Source organism: Homalodisca vitripennis, chromosome 3 (genome assembly GCF_021130785.1).
Source record: "Homalodisca vitripennis isolate AUS2020 chromosome 3, UT_GWSS_2.1, whole genome shotgun sequence".
In the NCBI taxonomy this organism is placed as follows: Eukaryota; Metazoa; Arthropoda; class Insecta; order Hemiptera; family Cicadellidae; genus Homalodisca; species Homalodisca vitripennis.
Window position 1 is genome coordinate 54,434,793 of NC_060209.1, and position 19,175 is coordinate 54,453,967.

The 19,175-nt window shown below is 35.6% G+C and overlaps 1 protein-coding gene across 2 annotated transcripts; it reads left to right on the plus strand.

Moving 5' to 3' along the window:
* The first annotated feature begins 3,462 nt into the window (after window positions 1–3,462).
* LOC124356887 lies at window positions 3,463–17,884 on the plus strand. 2 transcript variants are annotated; one of them, XM_046808165.1, is made up of 4 exons: window positions 3,463–3,545; window positions 6,176–6,363; window positions 13,480–13,575; window positions 16,067–17,884. In XM_046808165.1, the coding sequence occupies exons 2-4, from the start codon at window positions 6,190–6,192 to the stop codon at window positions 16,304–16,306; spliced, it is 510 nt and encodes a 169-aa protein (XP_046664121.1). In that variant the 5' UTR covers window positions 3,463–3,545; window positions 6,176–6,189; the 3' UTR covers window positions 16,307–17,884. The 2 variants fall into 2 exon arrangements, with proteins under 2 accessions (XP_046664121.1, XP_046664122.1); XM_046808166.1 differs by lacking the exon at window positions 3,463–3,545 and adding an exon at window positions 3,611–3,656.
* The last annotated feature ends 1,291 nt before the right edge of the window (window positions 17,885–19,175 follow it).

Genomic DNA, 19,175 nt, shown 5'->3' on the forward strand with positions numbered 1-19,175 from the left:
GTTTTTTCGCAAATATTAATCGTTTTTGTAGGGCAGCATGTGTTAATATGGAAATTTAGGACGTCGTTAAATGTTTTGAACTGCTGCTCTACAGATTGAGAAGAGTGAAGGAAACTCCACTTTTCTGTTGACAGGGAAGTGTTGTGTGTTGAGGTGAGCGATGTTTTCTGGCCTTGTGTCTCTTATTGTTTGGTTAATTTTGGGCTCCCTTTCAAGTATCATTCCACTGACGACAGCTTCTTGCCCGTAGTGGTCAGATATAGCTGTGTTTACCACAGACACCGCGACACTTGGATGGTTGGTGATGATGTTGTCGATAGCCGATTGGGTTGTAGCCGTCACTCTCGTCGGAGTTTTGACTAACAACTCCAGGTCGAATGACCTAAGTAAATCAACTGATCGAACTGTGGAATGGTGTGTGTTGTCCAACGCGTCAATGTTAAAATCCCCCATCACGATATATTCCTGACGTTGATCAGTCAGGTCTGTCAGTAATTGTTCGAATTTTGAGAAAAAAATAGTTTAGCTATATTTACACAATAATTAATATATCTCCATATCTTAATATTATCTTTTCATATCCAAATTAACCCTCTCCCGTTCCCATGGTTTCCAGGCGCTCACGGTGCTTCTAACCTCAATTAATTCGCTCTGCCGGTCGGGCTCGGTCAAAATACGCGGCGTCTCGGTATTTATTGACAATGCCGTGACCATGGAAAATGGACTTTTTTCATGGGTTGGGCATTTATAGCCAAGTATTATTATCACAGGTGCATATAAACTGGGGGGAAAGTATATTATTGTACTGTATTATATTGATGCCTTTCGGGCATTATTGCGTTAAGGATGGAAAATAACCGACAAAACTTTGTCGAACAACACTTGGAGGGTTAAGGAGCAGGGGCATCACGTGATCTGGGATTCGGCTTTTGCATGCTGGAGTTAATTTTTTTTCTAAAAGAGCAAGCAGTGCGCAGCACTGCGCAGCGGGCAGGCATCGTTGACAGGATTAATGTACTAGTCAGCATCATTTCAGTAAAATTGCCAGAGGTACTGTCAAAAACAGAGTTTTCAAAGGATTTCAAAAAATCGTAACTCCTTTGATTTTCGTTGCCGACGAATTTTTTCTTCACTATTGTTTTCAGGAAAAATTGTAGTTTTCAGGAAAAAAAATGAACATACCTTTCCATGGTCACGTTATTGTAAATTGATACCGGCGTCTCAACTTACATACGTTCTGTCATTGTAATTAACTATAATTATATATATTAATTATTTTACTATATATTGGTTCAATGAAGTTGATTGTACGAGACCAGGGAGGGGGCACACGGACAGCTGGGCGCCGGGTTGTTTGTTGCGCAGCTACTTGGTGAAGGTCATTGTCTGGCTCGCCGTCACTGCCCCTCCCACTGTGATCACTCCGAACTACATCCTCAATGCCACTAACCACTTCACAAAGCTCTGGTACATCACTACACTCACTTGAATCGTCGCAATCACTACTAATAACGAGATCGATTTCACTGTCACGAAGTGTACGACTACAACCCGCCATTGTTTCCGCACAACTAATATACTGTAAATAGCAAAATAATGGAATAAATCTATTGTAAAAGTAAAGTAAATGGTCTCCTGATAGCAAACAACCCGTAGTAGTACATACTATTGCTACTCGAGAGCAGCACTTATCGGCTCTAGTAGATAAAGCAGTGCGTGCCGATCTGTGCCGTTTAGGCTGCAGTGGCTATATTGTGGCCGTGCCGATTCATGCCTTGCGAGCGGGAGAGGGTTAACCATAATAAATTAGTTCACATAACGTTTACATTAAATCAAGTTTTTTTGTTCTCCAGTTACCCTGAACAACGTTCATTTACCCGAAGTAACTTAAGTAAATTATAAAACTTAAATTTATAAAACTAAGCGTGCGCTTAGAGAGAAGTGCTTACTTAGAAAACCCACATTTGGACGAAGAGACAGCAGCTAAACTTATAAAAAGATCAAATGAATCGGTTACTCAGATTTAAATGAAAACTTAGTTTGAAAAACAAGTTGCTGTTTATATTAAACTATCCTAAACCTGTATAGACATATTGCGTGCAGTTATGGGGCACAACGAGCAATTCATATTTGGAGGTAATTCAACGGTATCAATCAAACTTTTAAGAAATTTTTGCAAAAGCGCCTTGGTATATATCCAATAAAAAGTTACATCGAGATTTGAAAAATCCAACAGTCAAAGAAGAAATTATCAAATATAGTCTAAATTATCTTTCAAAAGTAGAAGGTCACCCAAACCTCCTTGCGTAAATCTACTTGAACAAATAGAAATGCAATCGCGGGACTGATCGACAGAAGTGACTACTTCTTAACGTGCTGTCCTAGTTGTCAGTTGTTGACTGCTGGTTGTTTCAGTAAAACATACTTTAAATGTCATGTTTATCAGATGTACAGATCAGATGTTTATATAACGGATTGTTTACGTTTTAGTAAAGCTGTCATTCTACTTTGAAAGCATGTTAAAAATAGACATTCTTTTAAAAAACTTCCAAGTACAATTTTTGCTTAAAATTATGGGTTTTATAAAAAAAACTATCATCCTATATATTTTAAATAAATTTAAGTTTATAACCTACTAAAATTAATAAAATGTTATAAATTTAATAAAGTAATATATCCAATTTTGTAAAACCCAATATGCAAAACAATTTTATTGTAGTTATTTTTTTATTATCAAGTAAGATTAACTGCACATATCTTTGGTAAACACATAAATACTTAGGGCTATGAACCCCAAATCTATGCATTTAATTTCTGAAGAATCCTTCTATCTCAATTAATGTGCATTAAACAAATCCCCAAAACAATTTCTAATTAGAATTATATGTAGTCTTTAAAAATATTCTTGTCCAACAATTTGTAACATTTTACTTAAAATGATTTTAAAAGCGATTTCTATACCCTTGTAGTATACAATTAGATTACCCAAATCATTAATAATGGTTTATTGAACTTGAAAAATATTATTATTAGCTCAAACATGCGTGATATGACATTTCGGACGCGAAACGAAAGTTTTCCTCCCGTGCAAAACATACATACATAGCCCGCCAAAAGAAGTAGTCACTTAAAAAACTGTGACTTCAACAATCTGCTATTCTGGAACTACCTTTTATGTTCTTGAATTAAGTAAGTTAGTTTTAACCATAGTTACAGCTAACTCAATTTTAATTGTTAATGTTGTTTCTTTATATAATATTTATTTATAGTTCTTTTTCAGTTGAACAGATTGAAAATAAATAACTTTAGACACTAACCGAGAGGGTTCAAATCCCGGGGAGGTCCAATAATGTAATAATAATAATAATAACCAGTGCACTTCGAAGCCGGCATAGCTGACGCTGGGCTTAAATGAGATTTAAAAAAAACTTTTGACGTTAAGAAAACCTTTTTTTTTCTTATGTCGAACTTCTTTGGCAGACGACTGAACAGCTGTAATCACTAGCAGCAGCAGGTTAATACAAAATACACAACATTGGAATTGTGTACGTATGTGTATTTAGATTGTATGTTTAATTTTAGTAATTGGACGTAGTGTTTATGATTTTATTATATATTATACTGCATTACAAATACATTTAAATTCAAATTCTTGGGTATTATTTTCAACTGATTTTTTACAGTAATATCCCGTTTGACACTTTTAATGCCATACACAACATGTATTGTTATTATATTTATTCAATATTTATAGTTAAGCTATAACAAACATCAGAATGGGCGATGAATAATAGATGTAAAAGTATAGAATATGGATTTTACTGACTACTTTTTCTTTTTATGTTTTTAGTATGTACAATAAAGAAACATGTTGATATGGTAAATAGAATAAGATAAATATTGCCTTAAGGGACACTCAACAAAATGACTTAAAACCACCTTTAAAATATTCTTAACTGTGTAAACGAATTTCTTAATAATGAAATAAAACATGAAAAAAATAAATAGTAATAAATAACCTGAATTTAGTCCAGTAACCAATAAACTAGGGGATAGGGAAGGAATTGGGTTGTGGGTGCGTGATTAACAAGTTAAGAGATGTAGAGATATCAGGGTAACCAACAAAAAAGGGCTGCTGAGAAAAATAACACCAATGAAAACTCACCTAACCTAACTTTCTGACAGACATATCCGAGGAATAACTGTCTGTCTATATGTGCCACTGCCATAACTTTCTTATTTTCAGATAATGTTAACTTTAGCCATGTTAGGTAAAACTATCAAAAACCACTTGTAACAATTCCTCAACACGTACACACGACAACGTGAACCCCGTACACACCGAGCTTTTGTAAAGTGAACTGTATCCCTGATGGGGTACACATTACTAATTTGTACTCTATCGGGGGCACAATTGCTTAATTTTTAAGGTACAAATAAAAAGTCCAGAAATAAGCTTTGTGTCCTAAACGTGTTAAAATAGTATTCTTTTATTTCCAAATATAATTTTAGGCAGTTGCAAAGAAATATTGTAAACAAATTATTAGTGTTTTAAGTTTACATTTTATATTAATTAGTCTATTCCATTTACAGAACTAGTCATCGTTTATTTGCTTTATGGTGATAGTGATCAGTGTTCTTCTGCATATTCAATGTAAAAGTTAGTGTCGTGAATGCACTTTAAAGTATACTAGGCCTAATTTTTATTGTGTCAGAATGGACAGAGAAGACTGTGTTATTTTATTTAATTTGAATTAAAATTTTTTAACTAACTTGAAAGTTTTTGAACTTCTACAGTAGCGGGTGTTGCCCTGCTATGTAGAATAATATGGTTAGGTGAGCTTGTAATATTTTTAATTATCAAGCATTAGTGATCAGCCTTTCGGAATTTCATATTTTACTGATTGGTGCTATCTTTAGGAATGTTTTTCACTTGTTGCCATCAGCACTGCTCCTCCTAGATAATCGGAGGCATTGCTGTTAATCTGCATGTTTTAATCTACTCTAAGACCCAAGAACCAATCACCAAACTAGTGGTCAAATCACCTGCTCAAGAATTAACCACTCTACCCTAGAACCAACTACTCTAATATAGGGCTAATTGTCCTTGTATAGGGCATAGAAAGAGTAAATCTGAGTACGGGTTGGCCTTGGATGGGGTTAGTCAAACCTGGAGAGAGTGGTCGATCCTGGGTAGAGTGGTCAGCCCACGGGTAGAGTATGTTGTGACATGTGCATGACAGTTTGTTTGTACGTATTTTACCGTAGATATAATAGGAGTAATTGTAACAATTCTCTTATCACCCACAATGTTTTTCATTTTGAGATATGTTACTATACATTTCTAAAAATAAAGAATCGTGAATAAAATGTCAGTTAGTTGAAATATTTCTAGATAACCGACCAGGTCAGAGTTTGCTGCTTAGCCGATCACAACTATCAGTTTGTATTATATTTTAGCTCTTGAGCAATCGTGATCAGATACTCTAGAATTTTGACATTTTACTGATAGATACTATTTCGAGGGATGTTCTTCATTGCTTACCATCAGCACAGGGGTGGCACTGAATGGGTTGTTACAAGCTGTGATAATGCCAAAAGCATTACCATTAGCCTTGTCAACTAATAGTTCCTTTTACAAACAGAAAATACGTCTTATAACGTGAATAGAAAAACAAACATGACAATTAAGTTTCAGAAAAGCTGAAAAAATTAAAAAAAATCTTGTAAAAAGAATTGTAAAAATTTGCCTCAGTCAATGTGTTAAGAGGTCTAACAGTATAATAAATTACAACATAATTGAATAGCCTACATTTTTTGGATATTACATATTTTTTTATAAATGCCAGTTGTTCTAGGAATGTATTGTGAATTAATAATTTTGTGTGTGTGCTATCACATTTTTGATAACATGATTAATTTTGTTTTGGTGTGATTATATTGTCGAAGAAAGTTTCATTAGAGTAGATGTTTAATTGTAACATCACTTGGAGTAATCAATAGGTTACTTAATAATTTACTTTTGATTGTTTTATTCAGAAAACTTTTCTGATAGACATTGGTTTACTTTAAACTTTTAATAATTAAAATGACTACAATTTAATCTCGTAACATGTAGTCAAAATAATTTTTAGGAATGTGATTGTAAGACTAATAGGTTTTTCTTATGGTCTAGGTGATTGTGAGACAATGGTGTGCAATTGGTCTCCAGATCCTCCAAGAGATATAGATGACCATATGTTCGTGCCCTCACAAGTGATGACTGTGGAGAGCGATGACAGCGACGAGGAGACATTAGGAAACGCTCCCCCGGGATATGAGCTGCTGCCGCAGGGTCCAGCTGTTGGATTGTCAAGTGAGGAGGTATGTGACCTTACATTGCTTCAGAATAGCCATTGCTTTGTAATTATTAAGGGCCACATGCTGAATTAAGCGTATTTATGTGTTGTAGTTCATCAGATTTGATACTGCACACTTGATCCTACAACTGGAAAATATCCAGTATTGGGCATTTTAGTTTTATTCTAGAATGTAGTACCCAATATTGGGTATTTTAATGCGGCTTATATCTTTATGTTATAATGTCTTTAAGATGTGCTCAAGAAGTACCCGTATTGATACTAACTGAAATAGGGATGTTTAGTTTGTATCTAATACACTTTTGGATCATTTAGAGATTCTGTACATTTTGTAACTATTATTGTCTACTATACATGGTGTGAAAAGTCATCCGGTTCACTCATGTATTGTTATTCTATCAATCACATGTTGTTTTTTCTTATTTATGAGTATCATACAAGCAGCTTACACCAAAATAGCCCGATGACTTTTCAGATGGTTTTACCATATCACTGCTAACAACCAGCTATTTTCACTTAGACGTGGCTATGGTCATATACTGTGTGCAAAACAGATAAATGAAATAAAACATATGTATATTTGTTTATGGTAACAGCTGACGATGTGTGTTTATTGAAACAAATCAGTAATTTTCCGTATACATAAAATTGGTAACATTTTTTGCGTGTGGGGTACAGAGGTGTAATTTAGATGTAACAACCACTATTAGACTATTTTGGTGCGGTCTGCTCTACTAGTATTTGTTTGTTTTAATTTGAGCATGTGTTTTACTGCGCTGTTACTATTACTTATGGCAGTGGTTTGTTATTTTTGTGATCCCTCTAATGATTAGCAAGCATGTGTAAATAGATTTATATGGTTTAATCCCTTGAGTCCCAAGAGCCGATGAGATCAGCCCGCAGGTAATTCAGAAAAGTGCTGAGAGTTGACTAGTTCAGCTTTTCGAATATTTGTTATTCTGTAACTAGATTTTTACATATAGCAATTTACTTAGTCTCATTTTATTCATAATAAATCAAATAAAAATATATAATCTATTTCGATTTGATTTATTACAGCTGGTAAAAGCTAGTTGCCAAATATGAGAGACAACTTTTATTCGAGTGCAGATTGTAAACATTTTGCACTAATATATAAGAAAAGTCAAAACATAGTTATACAGATACTTAATTTTTTGCAACTTGGTGTGTTTGTTAATATGTAGGCCTATGTAAGGAACAATCATAAAATACATACAAATGAATGAAAATCATAAAATTACAAATTTTGTATTTAAAAATGTTAACCTGTTATATTATTCAAACAAATACTAAGTTATAGGCTACTTCCTCCACTACATAATAAAAGGAAAATCTCATTGCTTATTTTTTCCTAAGATGAAGCAATGTCAACGAGCCAATCTGTCCTTATCTACTATTTGTCATTTAGCTATACAAGTAGGTAAATACATACATAATCAGAAATCAGAAATTAGAAATTCTTTATTGATAATCTTTAAGATTACAAGTAGCGTCAATTAACAAAAAGTTTACATAGTTATAAAATATAAAAGTTCATGTTTGTCTCTGTCAAGTTGTCAGTCTCCATAAGTAAAATTCCTCCACTGTGTAGATGGTTCTTTGCAAGAGCCAGTTCTTTATTGCAGTCTTCATGTTAATGTGATTGTTTCCATTTTTCTTAATTTCTTCTGGCAGAGCATTAAAAAGTTTTTTCCCGGCATAGGTTGGTTTTTTCTCAAATACAGCTGTTCTGTGAAGAGGTAGTGGAAAGTCTTGACCATGTCTTGTGTTATGTTCATGAAGATTACTATTTTGAGGAAAGTCTTTTGATAAGCAGTACAATATCGTTTCCAGAATATATAGAGAAGTCACTGTCAGTATATTCAATTCTTTAAAAGTAGCTCTACAGCTTTCTCTAGGTCCTAGCTTCCCCATTAACCGGATTGCTTTCTTCTGAATTTTGAGGACTTTTAGTAGGTTAAATTGAGTTGTGCCCCCCATACTACTATCCCGTAGGCTACCTAAGATGACTTTCAAATAGGGCATAGTATGCTATTTTGGTAGATTCAAGAGTGCTTGTTGCATGGGTCCTTCGCAAAGCATAGAGTGATGAATTTAGCTTCAGGCATAAGTTTTTAATGTGATTTGTCCATGTCAATGTATTATTTAGTGTTATTCTTAAATAATTCATGTCCTCTGTTTCTTGAATACCAGGGATTTCGGACACATAGTTTTTATTAGTTCCTAGAGTGAGTTGTTTAGTTTTCAAGCTGTTTAAGACCAGATCATTGTATTTGCAATATTGTTGGGCCATATTGAATGAGATGTAGGAGTTTATTTCTAGCTGTTCAACAACCTTCTGGGCTGAGAGTAGTACGGTATCGTCTGCGTACATGATGGAATTTGTGTAGTTTTCCAAGAATATTGGCAGGTCATTGGTGAATAAAATATATAACACTGGTCCTAAGACGGAGCCTTGGGGAACCCCTCGAGTCATAGGTAGTTTTTCAGATCTAACAGTACAGGTCTCTCCCATTCTTCTCTGTTTAACCTCTACAACTTGGTATCTTTCGTTCAAATAACTCTCAAACCATTTTAAGGCTGACTTTTGGACGCCAAGAGTTTGTAGTTTGGCTAGGATGAGCTTATGGCCAAGACAGTCGAAAGCTTTGCTCAAGTCTAAAAAGATACTAGTGATGGTGTTGCCCTCTTCCAGGTTGTCTGTAATATATTCAACAAGGTCTATTATTGCAGTCGATGTAGATCTTTCTTTTCTGAAGCCATGTTGATTATTGGAAAGGAGGTTATTTGTCTTGTAGGTGAGTGAGTAGTCTAGAAAGAGTGATCTTCTCTATTATTTTTTATACAGTTGGTAGTAGTGAAATGGGACGGTAGTTTGTTGCTTCATCTTTGTTTCCTTGTTTATATTTAGGGTATACTTTGGCCTGTTTTAAGTTTTTTGGAAATATGCTCTGTATAAAGGATATGTTAGTGATGTGAAGGATTGGTTTCAGAAGTTCAGCTTCGCAGAATTTTATGATATTTGATGAAATCTCGTCCAAACCCGAGGAGGTTTTACTTTTCAATGAACGGATTGTTTGTTTAATTTCTTTGGCTGTGGTTGGGGTCATTTCTGTCATTGTGGTATCTATATTGTAGCATGGACTATACAGTAAGTTGTCATTCGATATTTGGTGTTGTTTTAGCGTGTTTTCTGCTATATTTACAAAGAAGGTGTTAAGGTGGTCAGCGATTTTCTTTGGGTCCGTTTCTTTTATTCCGTCGATTGTTAAATGATTCAAGTCTGATGTTGATTGGTTCTTAGCAGCTCTTTCTCTGTTTATGAGTTCCCAGACTGCTTTTGTTTTGTTATTAGCATGATATTGTGGTCTGCATTAGCTTCCTTCCTAAGTCGCCTGAGTTTCAGATCATAGGCCTTCTTCTTCTGGTTTGCCTCAGATTTATCTTCAGTTCTTCCTGTGACATTAAACTTATCCTGCTCATTGATAAATTCCTTTTGTAATCTTAAGGTTTCTTCATCATAGACTGTGTTCTTTCTAGAGTGGCTTTGTTTCTTGGTCTTGAGTGGGCAGGCAAGATCTAATGCCCTTGTAAAGGTATTAAGGAAGTTATCGTAAGCGTCATCAATGTTGTTCGATTGCGTCACATTCTCCCAGGTTTCTGTGGCTAGGATAGATTTTAGGTAATTTAGGTTCCTCACGCATGTGTTTCTGTATGTTGAGAATGTTATATTGTCAAATATTTTAGGAAAGTCAGCTGTGCAATATTGGCCAGTATGATCTGATAAGCCAGTGTTACAGATTTCGACATTTAGTTTACTGGGTGGGAGGTCAGTGCATATAAAGTCAATAGAGGAGTTAGAGGCGGCTGTGACTCTCGTTGGTGGCAGGGCAAGTCTCTTTAGGTCATGTGAAGCCAGCAGTTCATCTAGTGCACCTTGTTCTCGGTTTCTGGTAAGGTTATCTATGTTGATGTCTCCAGTGATTATGATGTAAGAGTTGTGTCTTTTGATTTCAGTTAAGGTGTCGTCTATCACTTGGAGTGCAGTCTCAAGATTTGCATTCGGTGGTCTGTAATAGCCTAATATATGTATGTCCTTTTTATTACTAATTTTTATTTTAGTTCCAGTTACCTCACATACCATTTCTATACTGTATTTTTCCAGGTTGAGAGTGGTGGTTTTGTTGGCTAACTTCTTGTGTCTATATATAGCAACTCCTCCCTTGATATGCTCTGTTCTGCCATATGCTCAAACAAAGTCATAATTACTGAGCCTCACATGATTGATGACATGCTGTTTTAGTCCGTGCTCAGTTAGGACCACTATGTCAGCAGGTTTAGTATGTAGTTGGTGTTCCAGTCTTTCGATTTTATTGCTTACTCTGTCTATGTTTTGATGAAAAACTATGAGCTTCTCTGTTTTTGTGTTACTTAGACAGGTGCGTCGTGAGGTTGGCTTGTTTCTAAAAAATTGCTGGATGTGCTAGAGAAATTCGTAGAAGCTAAGGCAGATTCATTGTTAGTGCATGACAGATCACCACTATTACAAGCATACCCATAATGTTTTTTCATATGCTCCTTATAGAAGGCAATGTATTTTATGAAGAAGTCCTCATAGTTTTCATCGCTTCTTTTTGATATTGAATTAAGTGGTGGAGAATTGCTCAAATTCACCTTTCCATAAGGCTTAGTAGGTACTTGGAGCTTCAGTGAATTTGCTTTATCTGCAGCTTTGGCCACTTGAAGGGAGACACTAAACATGTTTACGTTTTTACCTCTGTTTTTCCGGGGTGTATGTAATTTTTGTTTACTGGTTCCTGAGGTTGGGGGTAGGTTGCAATCTGTCAAAGTGGTTTGCAGTTTTTGTTTGCAGGTTTGGCTGGTTCTTGAAGTCGGGGGTAGGTTGCAATCTGTCAAAGTGGTTTGCAGTTTTTGTTTGCAGGTTTGGCTGGTTCCTGAAGTCAGGGGTAGGTTACAATCTGTCAGAGTGGTTTGCAGTTTTTGTTTGCAGGTTTGGCTGGTTCCTGAAGTCAAGGTTTGGATTGTCTCTGTCATCGGTAATGTCAGGGTGTTTTCTAGTTTTTCACTAAATGTTAGACTGGATCTTGAGGTCAAAGTATTAATAGCTATCTCCATTCGTTCAAGTTTTGTTTTTATGTCAGATATTTCAACTTTGAAAAAAATTGAGCTGTCTCTAGTTTCATGATTATCTTGACTAGAGGAGGAAGTTTGAGTCGTAGTGTGTTTCAAAATGCTTGTTTTTGAGACTTGGTTTTCAGTTTTCCTTTTAAGCATTGAAACAGTTTTTTCTAGTTCCGCTATCTTCTTAACATAACCATCAATGAGTAGACCGAGTTTTGAGTAATTTTCCTCATAAATAGTTTGTGCTTCTAAGTAAAGTTTCTTCTCTTTAGTGAGTTGACCTCCAATATCTGTATTAAGCTGTAACAGGTTTTCTATTTTGTCAATGTGTGCCTTTTCTAAGTTTTCCATTTCCTCAAATTTTTCCTCCATAATGCTAACTTTGGTTTTCAGCTTGAGTGTTTCCTCTTTTAAAAACTTGTTTTCTTCTACTAGTGCTGATCCTATCTTGGCAGCCATTTCCAATTTCTCTTCTTGACTATCTGAGTTCTCTAAACAGTTATTTTCAATTAGACTATTTTGAAGTTCTTGAATGGTGTCAGAGCTGTTGAATGATATTGGACAAGCTAGCCTTTGATTGTTAGGATTGGGGTTAGATAGAGAAGAATTCAGGTTGTAATGATCAGGTCTTGGGAATTGGTCCATTGTTGCTTTACAGTTGTTACAGGTCCAAGAATTAATATCTGCTGGGGTCATTTTTTTTTAGTTGTCTGTCAGAGATGTTGACACAACCCAGATGGAACCATAGCCTGCAAGTGGCTGTGCAGAAGATAGCAGAATATTTAACTCCAATACCACAACTGCCACACGGGTATTTAGATTTGCTTTTGTTGCTGTCCATTTAGTGGATTGGAAGTGGTTATTGGTATATCAATTTATATAAGCGTTCTTGATTAAATGGCACATAAGTGTCGTGTCAGGAATAAGAGTAGTACAGCAGCTGGCTATGTTGCTGTAGGTCAGCGCTGACGATGCTGACACAGTGTCTGGGGTCAGTGGTCTAGTTACAGGTGGCCAAGCAGCTGTGTGCCATGCCAACGCTGTATGGTGTGGAATTTGTTGGATTGTGACTTGGCAGTGACGTCACTTTTTATGATCATACTTAACATAATACAACAGTTAACGAGCGCTCACATGATCTGAGTTTGAATTCAGTTACTATCTCGAGGGAAGCCTTTGTTTTTTTACCAGAAGTGCGGGATGGCACCACCGAAGCCCGCACTGATGGCCAGGGGCATTTACGATTGGTACTGTCCTGAACTCATACCACGTCCCAGATTGTCCAACTTTTCAGATATCAGATCACGTTGGTCAATCTGGCATGTGATCTGAGGTCAGGAAAGTACCGATCAGAAATGCCCCTGGCCATCAGTGTTGGCTTTGGTGGCACCACTCCGCAGTTCTGGCTAAAAAAAGAAAGCATGCCTCAATATAGTATACCCAAAGTCAAGCTCAAATCGCGTGAGTGCTAGTAAAGGTTATCTTTAACTTTAGTACTACTAGTAATATATTAAATGGCAATCTAATTTAAACCTACTTATATCACATAATAACAAGTAGATAGATAGAGACAGAGTGGCCTCCTTCAGGCTGACATCACTTCCTCTTAGGAAAAAATAAGCAATGAATTGATTTTCCTTTTTATTATGTAAGGGAGAAAGTAGCCTATAACTTGTAATATTTGTTTGAATAATAAAACATGTAAACATTTTTAATGCTGAACAACATTTTTTAAGTAATAGAACAAAAATATATTTTTTAAATTTTTAAAAATTTGGAAAGACAAAAATTGTAATTTTATGATTTAAATTTATGTGTATGTCTTGTTCCTTACATAGGCCTACATATTAACAGTTCAAAGTTCAAGCCAACACAGTGAAATTCCTTCAACTTTATACGCATTGGTACAGTAAGTTATATAACATCTGAAGCCGCTCATTTACTGTATTGTGTGTAGGAAGAGGAGAGTGATTCAGAAACGAGTGGCAGTGTCGCAGTCACAGTCTCCAGTTCTAGACAACCCAGTGAAGTTCCTTCAACTTCAGATGCATTGGTACTCAGCAGTTTGTTTACAATCCTTGTATATGTGTTTAAATGAGACCTTCATCTTAGGAGAATACAATTTTACTACTATTTGAAACATGTATTAAAATGTATTGCTAAGAATAATACTATTGTATTTCTCAAATTGTGCAGTGTAAAGACTGCACCATAAAAGGCTTAAGTATTCAGGAAGTAAAGTTTGTTAGTAAATAAGAGGATTATGAATATTAGCCATTATAAAATTTGACAAAAACTGAAACACATGATATTTTGAGAAACGATAGACATCTTGGCTCTCTTCTTCAGGAGACAAACAGAAAAGAATGCTTAGCATACTTAATAGTCGATGGAAACATGATAATTTTCCTGCGAATTGTTGTTCTCTAGTAATAACGTCCTTTCGCTATTGATGGAAATTTAATACATACATGGGTTTTTCTCAGAGAAGCATATATTACTTTCTTATTGATCTTACAGACCATTGATTTGTTGAAGGTAAAATTCCCCTTCCACACATGAAATCCTGGATCTCCAACAGTACGGAGAAGTGTCTTGATACAGGCTTCATTTTTAATAGCTCCCCCTCATTGGGAAACATTAAAACAGACAAAAGATCCACAATTTATCACCCAATAAGAAAATATGTTTAAAATTTGTATAAGAATGTATATTATTATATATACAGGGTCTGTATAATAAGTAACCGGACTGACTTCAGGAAATTTTTTATTGGCAAAATATGTACAATTTTTCTTTAGAAATCTTCAAAGTAGTCCCCATTGGAGTCGATAACACGCTGATACCATATTTTCCAATCCCTGAACGCTCCCTGGAAGTCGGCAACCTCGATGTTGTCTAGAGCCCTCGTCGTAGCACGTTGAATGTTTTCCAGAGTCCCGAACCGTGTCCCCTTAAGGTGTCTCTTGATCTTGGGGAACAGAAAGAAGTCCGGTGGTGCCATATCCGGGCTGTAAGGAGGCTGTGGCAACGTTGCCCTCAACTGTTTTGCCAACTGTTCGGTGACGAGCAGGCAGGTGTGGAGAATCCACGAATCGGCAATCTCCAGACGGACTCGGTGAACCCGGGCGGTTAGTCGACGGAGCACCTCTCTGTAGTACTGGCCGTGTACAGTTTGACCGGGTGGCAAAAACTCTTTGTGAACAATGCCTTTCACGTCAAAGAAAGCAATGAGCATCAACTTCACCTTCGATTTGCTCATGCGCGCTTTTTTCGGTCGTGGTGACACCGGTGTGTGCCACTCCGAACTCTGCCGCTTCGTCTCAGGATCGTATTCAAAAACCCACGTCTCGTCTCCTGTAATAACGTGGTTGAAAAACTCTGGTTCGGTTTGCAGTCGATCAAGGATTTCCGAAGCGACAGCAACACGACGCTTCTTTTGCTCATCAGTCAGGTGTTTGGGTACCAGCTTCGCGCAGATCTTCCTCATGCCCAGATCGTTCTTAATAATGTTTTGAACGGTCATCTTATCAATTCCGACCTCATCTGCGATAGCCCGAATGCTCAGACGACGATCACTGTTCAACACATCACACACTTTTTGCACATTTGTGTCCGTGTGACTCGTTGATGGAGGACCGACGCGCTGTTTGTCATGGACGTCATCGCGGCCCTCCCGGAAATTTTTGTGCCACTGAAACACCTGAGTTCTGGACAGAGCATCCTCACCGTAAGCCTCTTGAATCATTTGAAGAGTTTCCGTGGCCGTTTTCTTGAGTTTGACACAAAATTTAATGCTAAAACGTTGCTCGATCGTACTCTCCATTTTCACTCCGACGGGGTAACTGAACATGCACTCCGTTCTCGCTCGATACTAACTCTCCAAGCCCTTGGAGGCAACTGCTGCAGCCCGGTTCCCTTTCACTAGACCCCCCACCACCACTACAGCACCAGATACCGGTTAGCAGACGCTTTGACGGAGCGGGGCAGGCTCAGTCCGGTTACTTATTATACAGACCCTGTATAAACCGGTAAGTGAGAGATCCGAGTTCGAGTCCCGGCGGAGCAAGTACTTTTTGTGATTCAATCTTTATTGAAATATATATATATATAATTAAAATGTAGCATATTGACCAAAAATGCAATAATGTTTTTGATGGGCCAATATAAATACAGCTCTACATAAAAGCCCAACATTTGTTGTCTTATTGGTCTGAAATAGTGCTTTATAAAATAGTTTTTAACATACTGATTGGCACAACAATGATAAAAAGTCAAAAAAGCAAACTTCATTTATTGTTTTTAAGAGCAATCTGCTCATAAATTCGTGATCTTTTAGAATGCCTTAGGAACGTACTGGTAATACTTTACTTATGATAAAATTCTCATTTTCAGTATTGAAAATTATGTTTGTCTTATATCTCAAATCATATTTAAAAGTAGTAAATATGTGTTTAAGAATTATTTTCAATTAATTATTAATTGCACCCAAGTGTTTCTGAGAGGTAGTGATCAAACAACTGACACGAAACTACTTTTGTTAGGCTCGGCGCCGCAGTGAAGTAGAGGAGGTGGATCGACTGTACTCCACACCAGCGCTGCGGCCAGAGATTGCTGTGGACTGTGACGAGGTCAGGGCAGCCATGTCCGGCTTCTCTTTGCCTCCTTCAGCATTCCCCCCCTGGGCTACCGGTGTGCCTGAGGCCGAGTGGGCCACTGTCCTGACCCAGCACATACAGAGGATACAGTCTGGCCACAACAGCAGTGATACTCCACACAGCTGAGTTTGTTAACCCCACTTTTAACCATTGATAAGATTTTGTAATTTTATTAAAGCGTCCCCAGATCTGTTTTATTAGATTTAAGGACTGTTCTACATTATATATTTAAAATAAATAATGATGTTAATTAGCAGGTTATGTAGAATAGGGTTTTTGAGGAAATATGTGTAACTGCAACATGGCTTTCAGAGTATTGTTTGTACTAACTGACTGTTAGTACTGATGTGCTTTTGTATACATTTGAAGAAACATAAATAAATAGCTTGAGTTTTTTCAAAAATATTTTGGCACTGTAATATTCACAATATATATGTTTTATAGAGTAATAAAAGTAAGACGATTATGTATTTTTTAAATACAAATTTGTATTGACATTTTTTAATATTACAAAATATGTATAACAAAATTGTACTGCTTCACAAATATTATACTCCAAGAGATTAATAGCAATAATACAACAAATTTTCATTGTTTTAACAAAGTATTAGAATAGTTGTTTTATTACAAAGGCTATAATGTTCCAAGAACTAAGTTATTTTGGCTGACAGTACATTCTTTAATAATTAAATGTTAATGCAGGATGTCTTTGAAACTAATATTATTTATTACACAATGCCAAGTATTAATACATTTTATGAAAATTAGAAATGGCTACAAAGGTAATCATTCAGAAATCATAGTATTATCAGTGACGTGTTCATAACGACGTGTATTCCCATCGGGTAAACACAATCTTTCAAAACTGCTGTCATGTACCCAATCGGGTTCACACCGTGCTTTCGTAGATCGTGTTGTGCGCTTGATGGGGTATACGTTGTTATGCATTTCATTATTGGTTTGTTAAATTTGATCCCATGCTTAAATAAATACCTCAGATTATCATTTACCCTATTGGGTGCACGATTGCTTACTTTTTAGGGTTTATTAGTTATTTTAGGTATCCCAGAGAAAAATTGGAAAAAAAGATAACTAAATTGTTTTTGTACAAAATTATGAAGCCTACATACCTATCTCATTATATTTAGATGTTTGATGTAAAAATCTGATTCCGATTTTATGCCATTATTATTGAAAAATTCAATAGCAAATATAAAAGTTCGGAAAAATGCTGACGTATGTGTATGTATTGAAGTTAATTACAAGACGTTTAAACCATGTGGTAACATTATAAAACTGGATGTAAAAAGTTTTACTGTACTATTCCATTTAGAAATGGTTACATCAATTTAACAATCAAAATGTGTAGGTTATGTGGATAAAACATACTGTTTCATTCTGTTTAAAGTTTTATTAGTATGATTTACTACTATATTTCACAAATAAAATCAATGATCTTAAATATTTTGTTGTAAGTGGTGACTATTTCACTTTATATTATTTCATGTGTTTTAGGAAATGTAAAGGTAATAGAAAATAATTAATTTCTTTCACCTTCTAATTTTCATCAAACTTCATACGTACATTTTATTATGTACATTACCATTTAAGCTAAAATTGTATTGTTGATCTGTTAGTATTATTATTAATTTATAGATTGCATTGTTCTGATTACACAGATATATTAAAAACAAATTGAGCAAGTTTTGTGTATTTTTATTTGGTTTAACAATCAATTTGTTGGATACTAACCAATAGGGATTTATCGTAGGTTGAGTGATTTCTCATGATTAGTAGTTAAAGCACTAGAAGATTATTTCTGAATTGGTCATAGCACATCAGCTCAAGATGTGTCGATTTGGCCTCTGAAGATGAGTATAACAAATAAGATTAAGAAAATACTATTGACTGACTGATCACTTTTTCTCGAAAATTATAATGCTTTGGACAGTGAAACTTGGCATGAATAATCTGTATAGGCTTTAGATGTGTACTAAGAAAGGATTTTGGAAAATTCAGTGCACAATTTTGTTGTTACACATCAAACTCTACTCTGATGTGCATGTTGCATACCTTAATTTCATGAAAGAACTGAGCTACCAATCCTCACAATATCTCCTAGAGCCTGCTGTAATGCAACGATCTCGAATTTTTCCTGTAAGAATAATGCTAAACCTCATTCATTTCTACCACATTATTTTTGACTGCAGCGTTATCGAAGATGTCTTGCTTAAAGATCTTATTAATATGCATACAAAAGCTTTTTAGTTTTTCTTGTAAAATGTATACTTTTTTGATATTTAAATGTTAAAGTAGCAAAAAATGATAAACGTACCTAGAAAATCACTGTAAATATTCCAGAAAATCTTTGTGGTGTTGTTCAAGGCTTAAAGATATTAAGAGAAATGTCTTGGCATACTCAATAATGATTCTTCTAAAGGTGTAATTACGAGTTGTAAATAATCATCTTGGCTCAGGGAACAAACTATTTTAACTTCCAAAAACAACTCTACAACGTACATTGATAATCTTTTATTGGAGCAGCTCCTCACTCAGATTGTGAAGTACCAAGATGATTCTGTCCACTATTCTGTTAAGGTTCTACAAAATCTTAACCCACCAGGAATTTTATATCACAATCTGCTGAGTGTCTAATAATGTTGCTATGGAACCTTATCCCTCCTAAACTATGTAATAGCACAACACTGCAAGTACCGAAATGTCATAGAGAAAAATAATTGCCTGTGGGACTGGTGAAGCAGTCCTCATATTCCCATGATTCCCTCAAATTATCAGTTTAAATTTAAATAACTACAGTTCTACTAAACTTTTTTCTATGACAGTGAATAATGCTTAAGGACAATCATTAAAAATGGCTAGAATGAATATAAGGAGCCTGTGTTTCTTCCATGGCCAGCTGCATACGGCCTGGCCTGCTTTTGATTAAGCTCTTCTCACAGTCACACAAAAAATGTTATGTATGGGGAAAGTTTAA

Bases quoted from the DNA above. Each gene is read 5' to 3' on its own strand.
- LOC124356887 (XM_046808165.1), top strand. From the start codon at position 6,190: ATGGTGTGCAATTGGTCTCCAGATCCTCCAAGAGATATAGATGACCAT. The intron at 6,364-13,479 runs GTATGTGACCTT...TATTGTGTGTAG, and splicing joins TTGGATTGTCAAGTGAGGAG to GAAGAGGAGAGTGATTCAGA. The intron at 13,576-16,066 runs GTACTCAGCAGT...TACTTTTGTTAG, and splicing joins CTTCAACTTCAGATGCATTG to GCTCGGCGCCGCAGTGAAGT.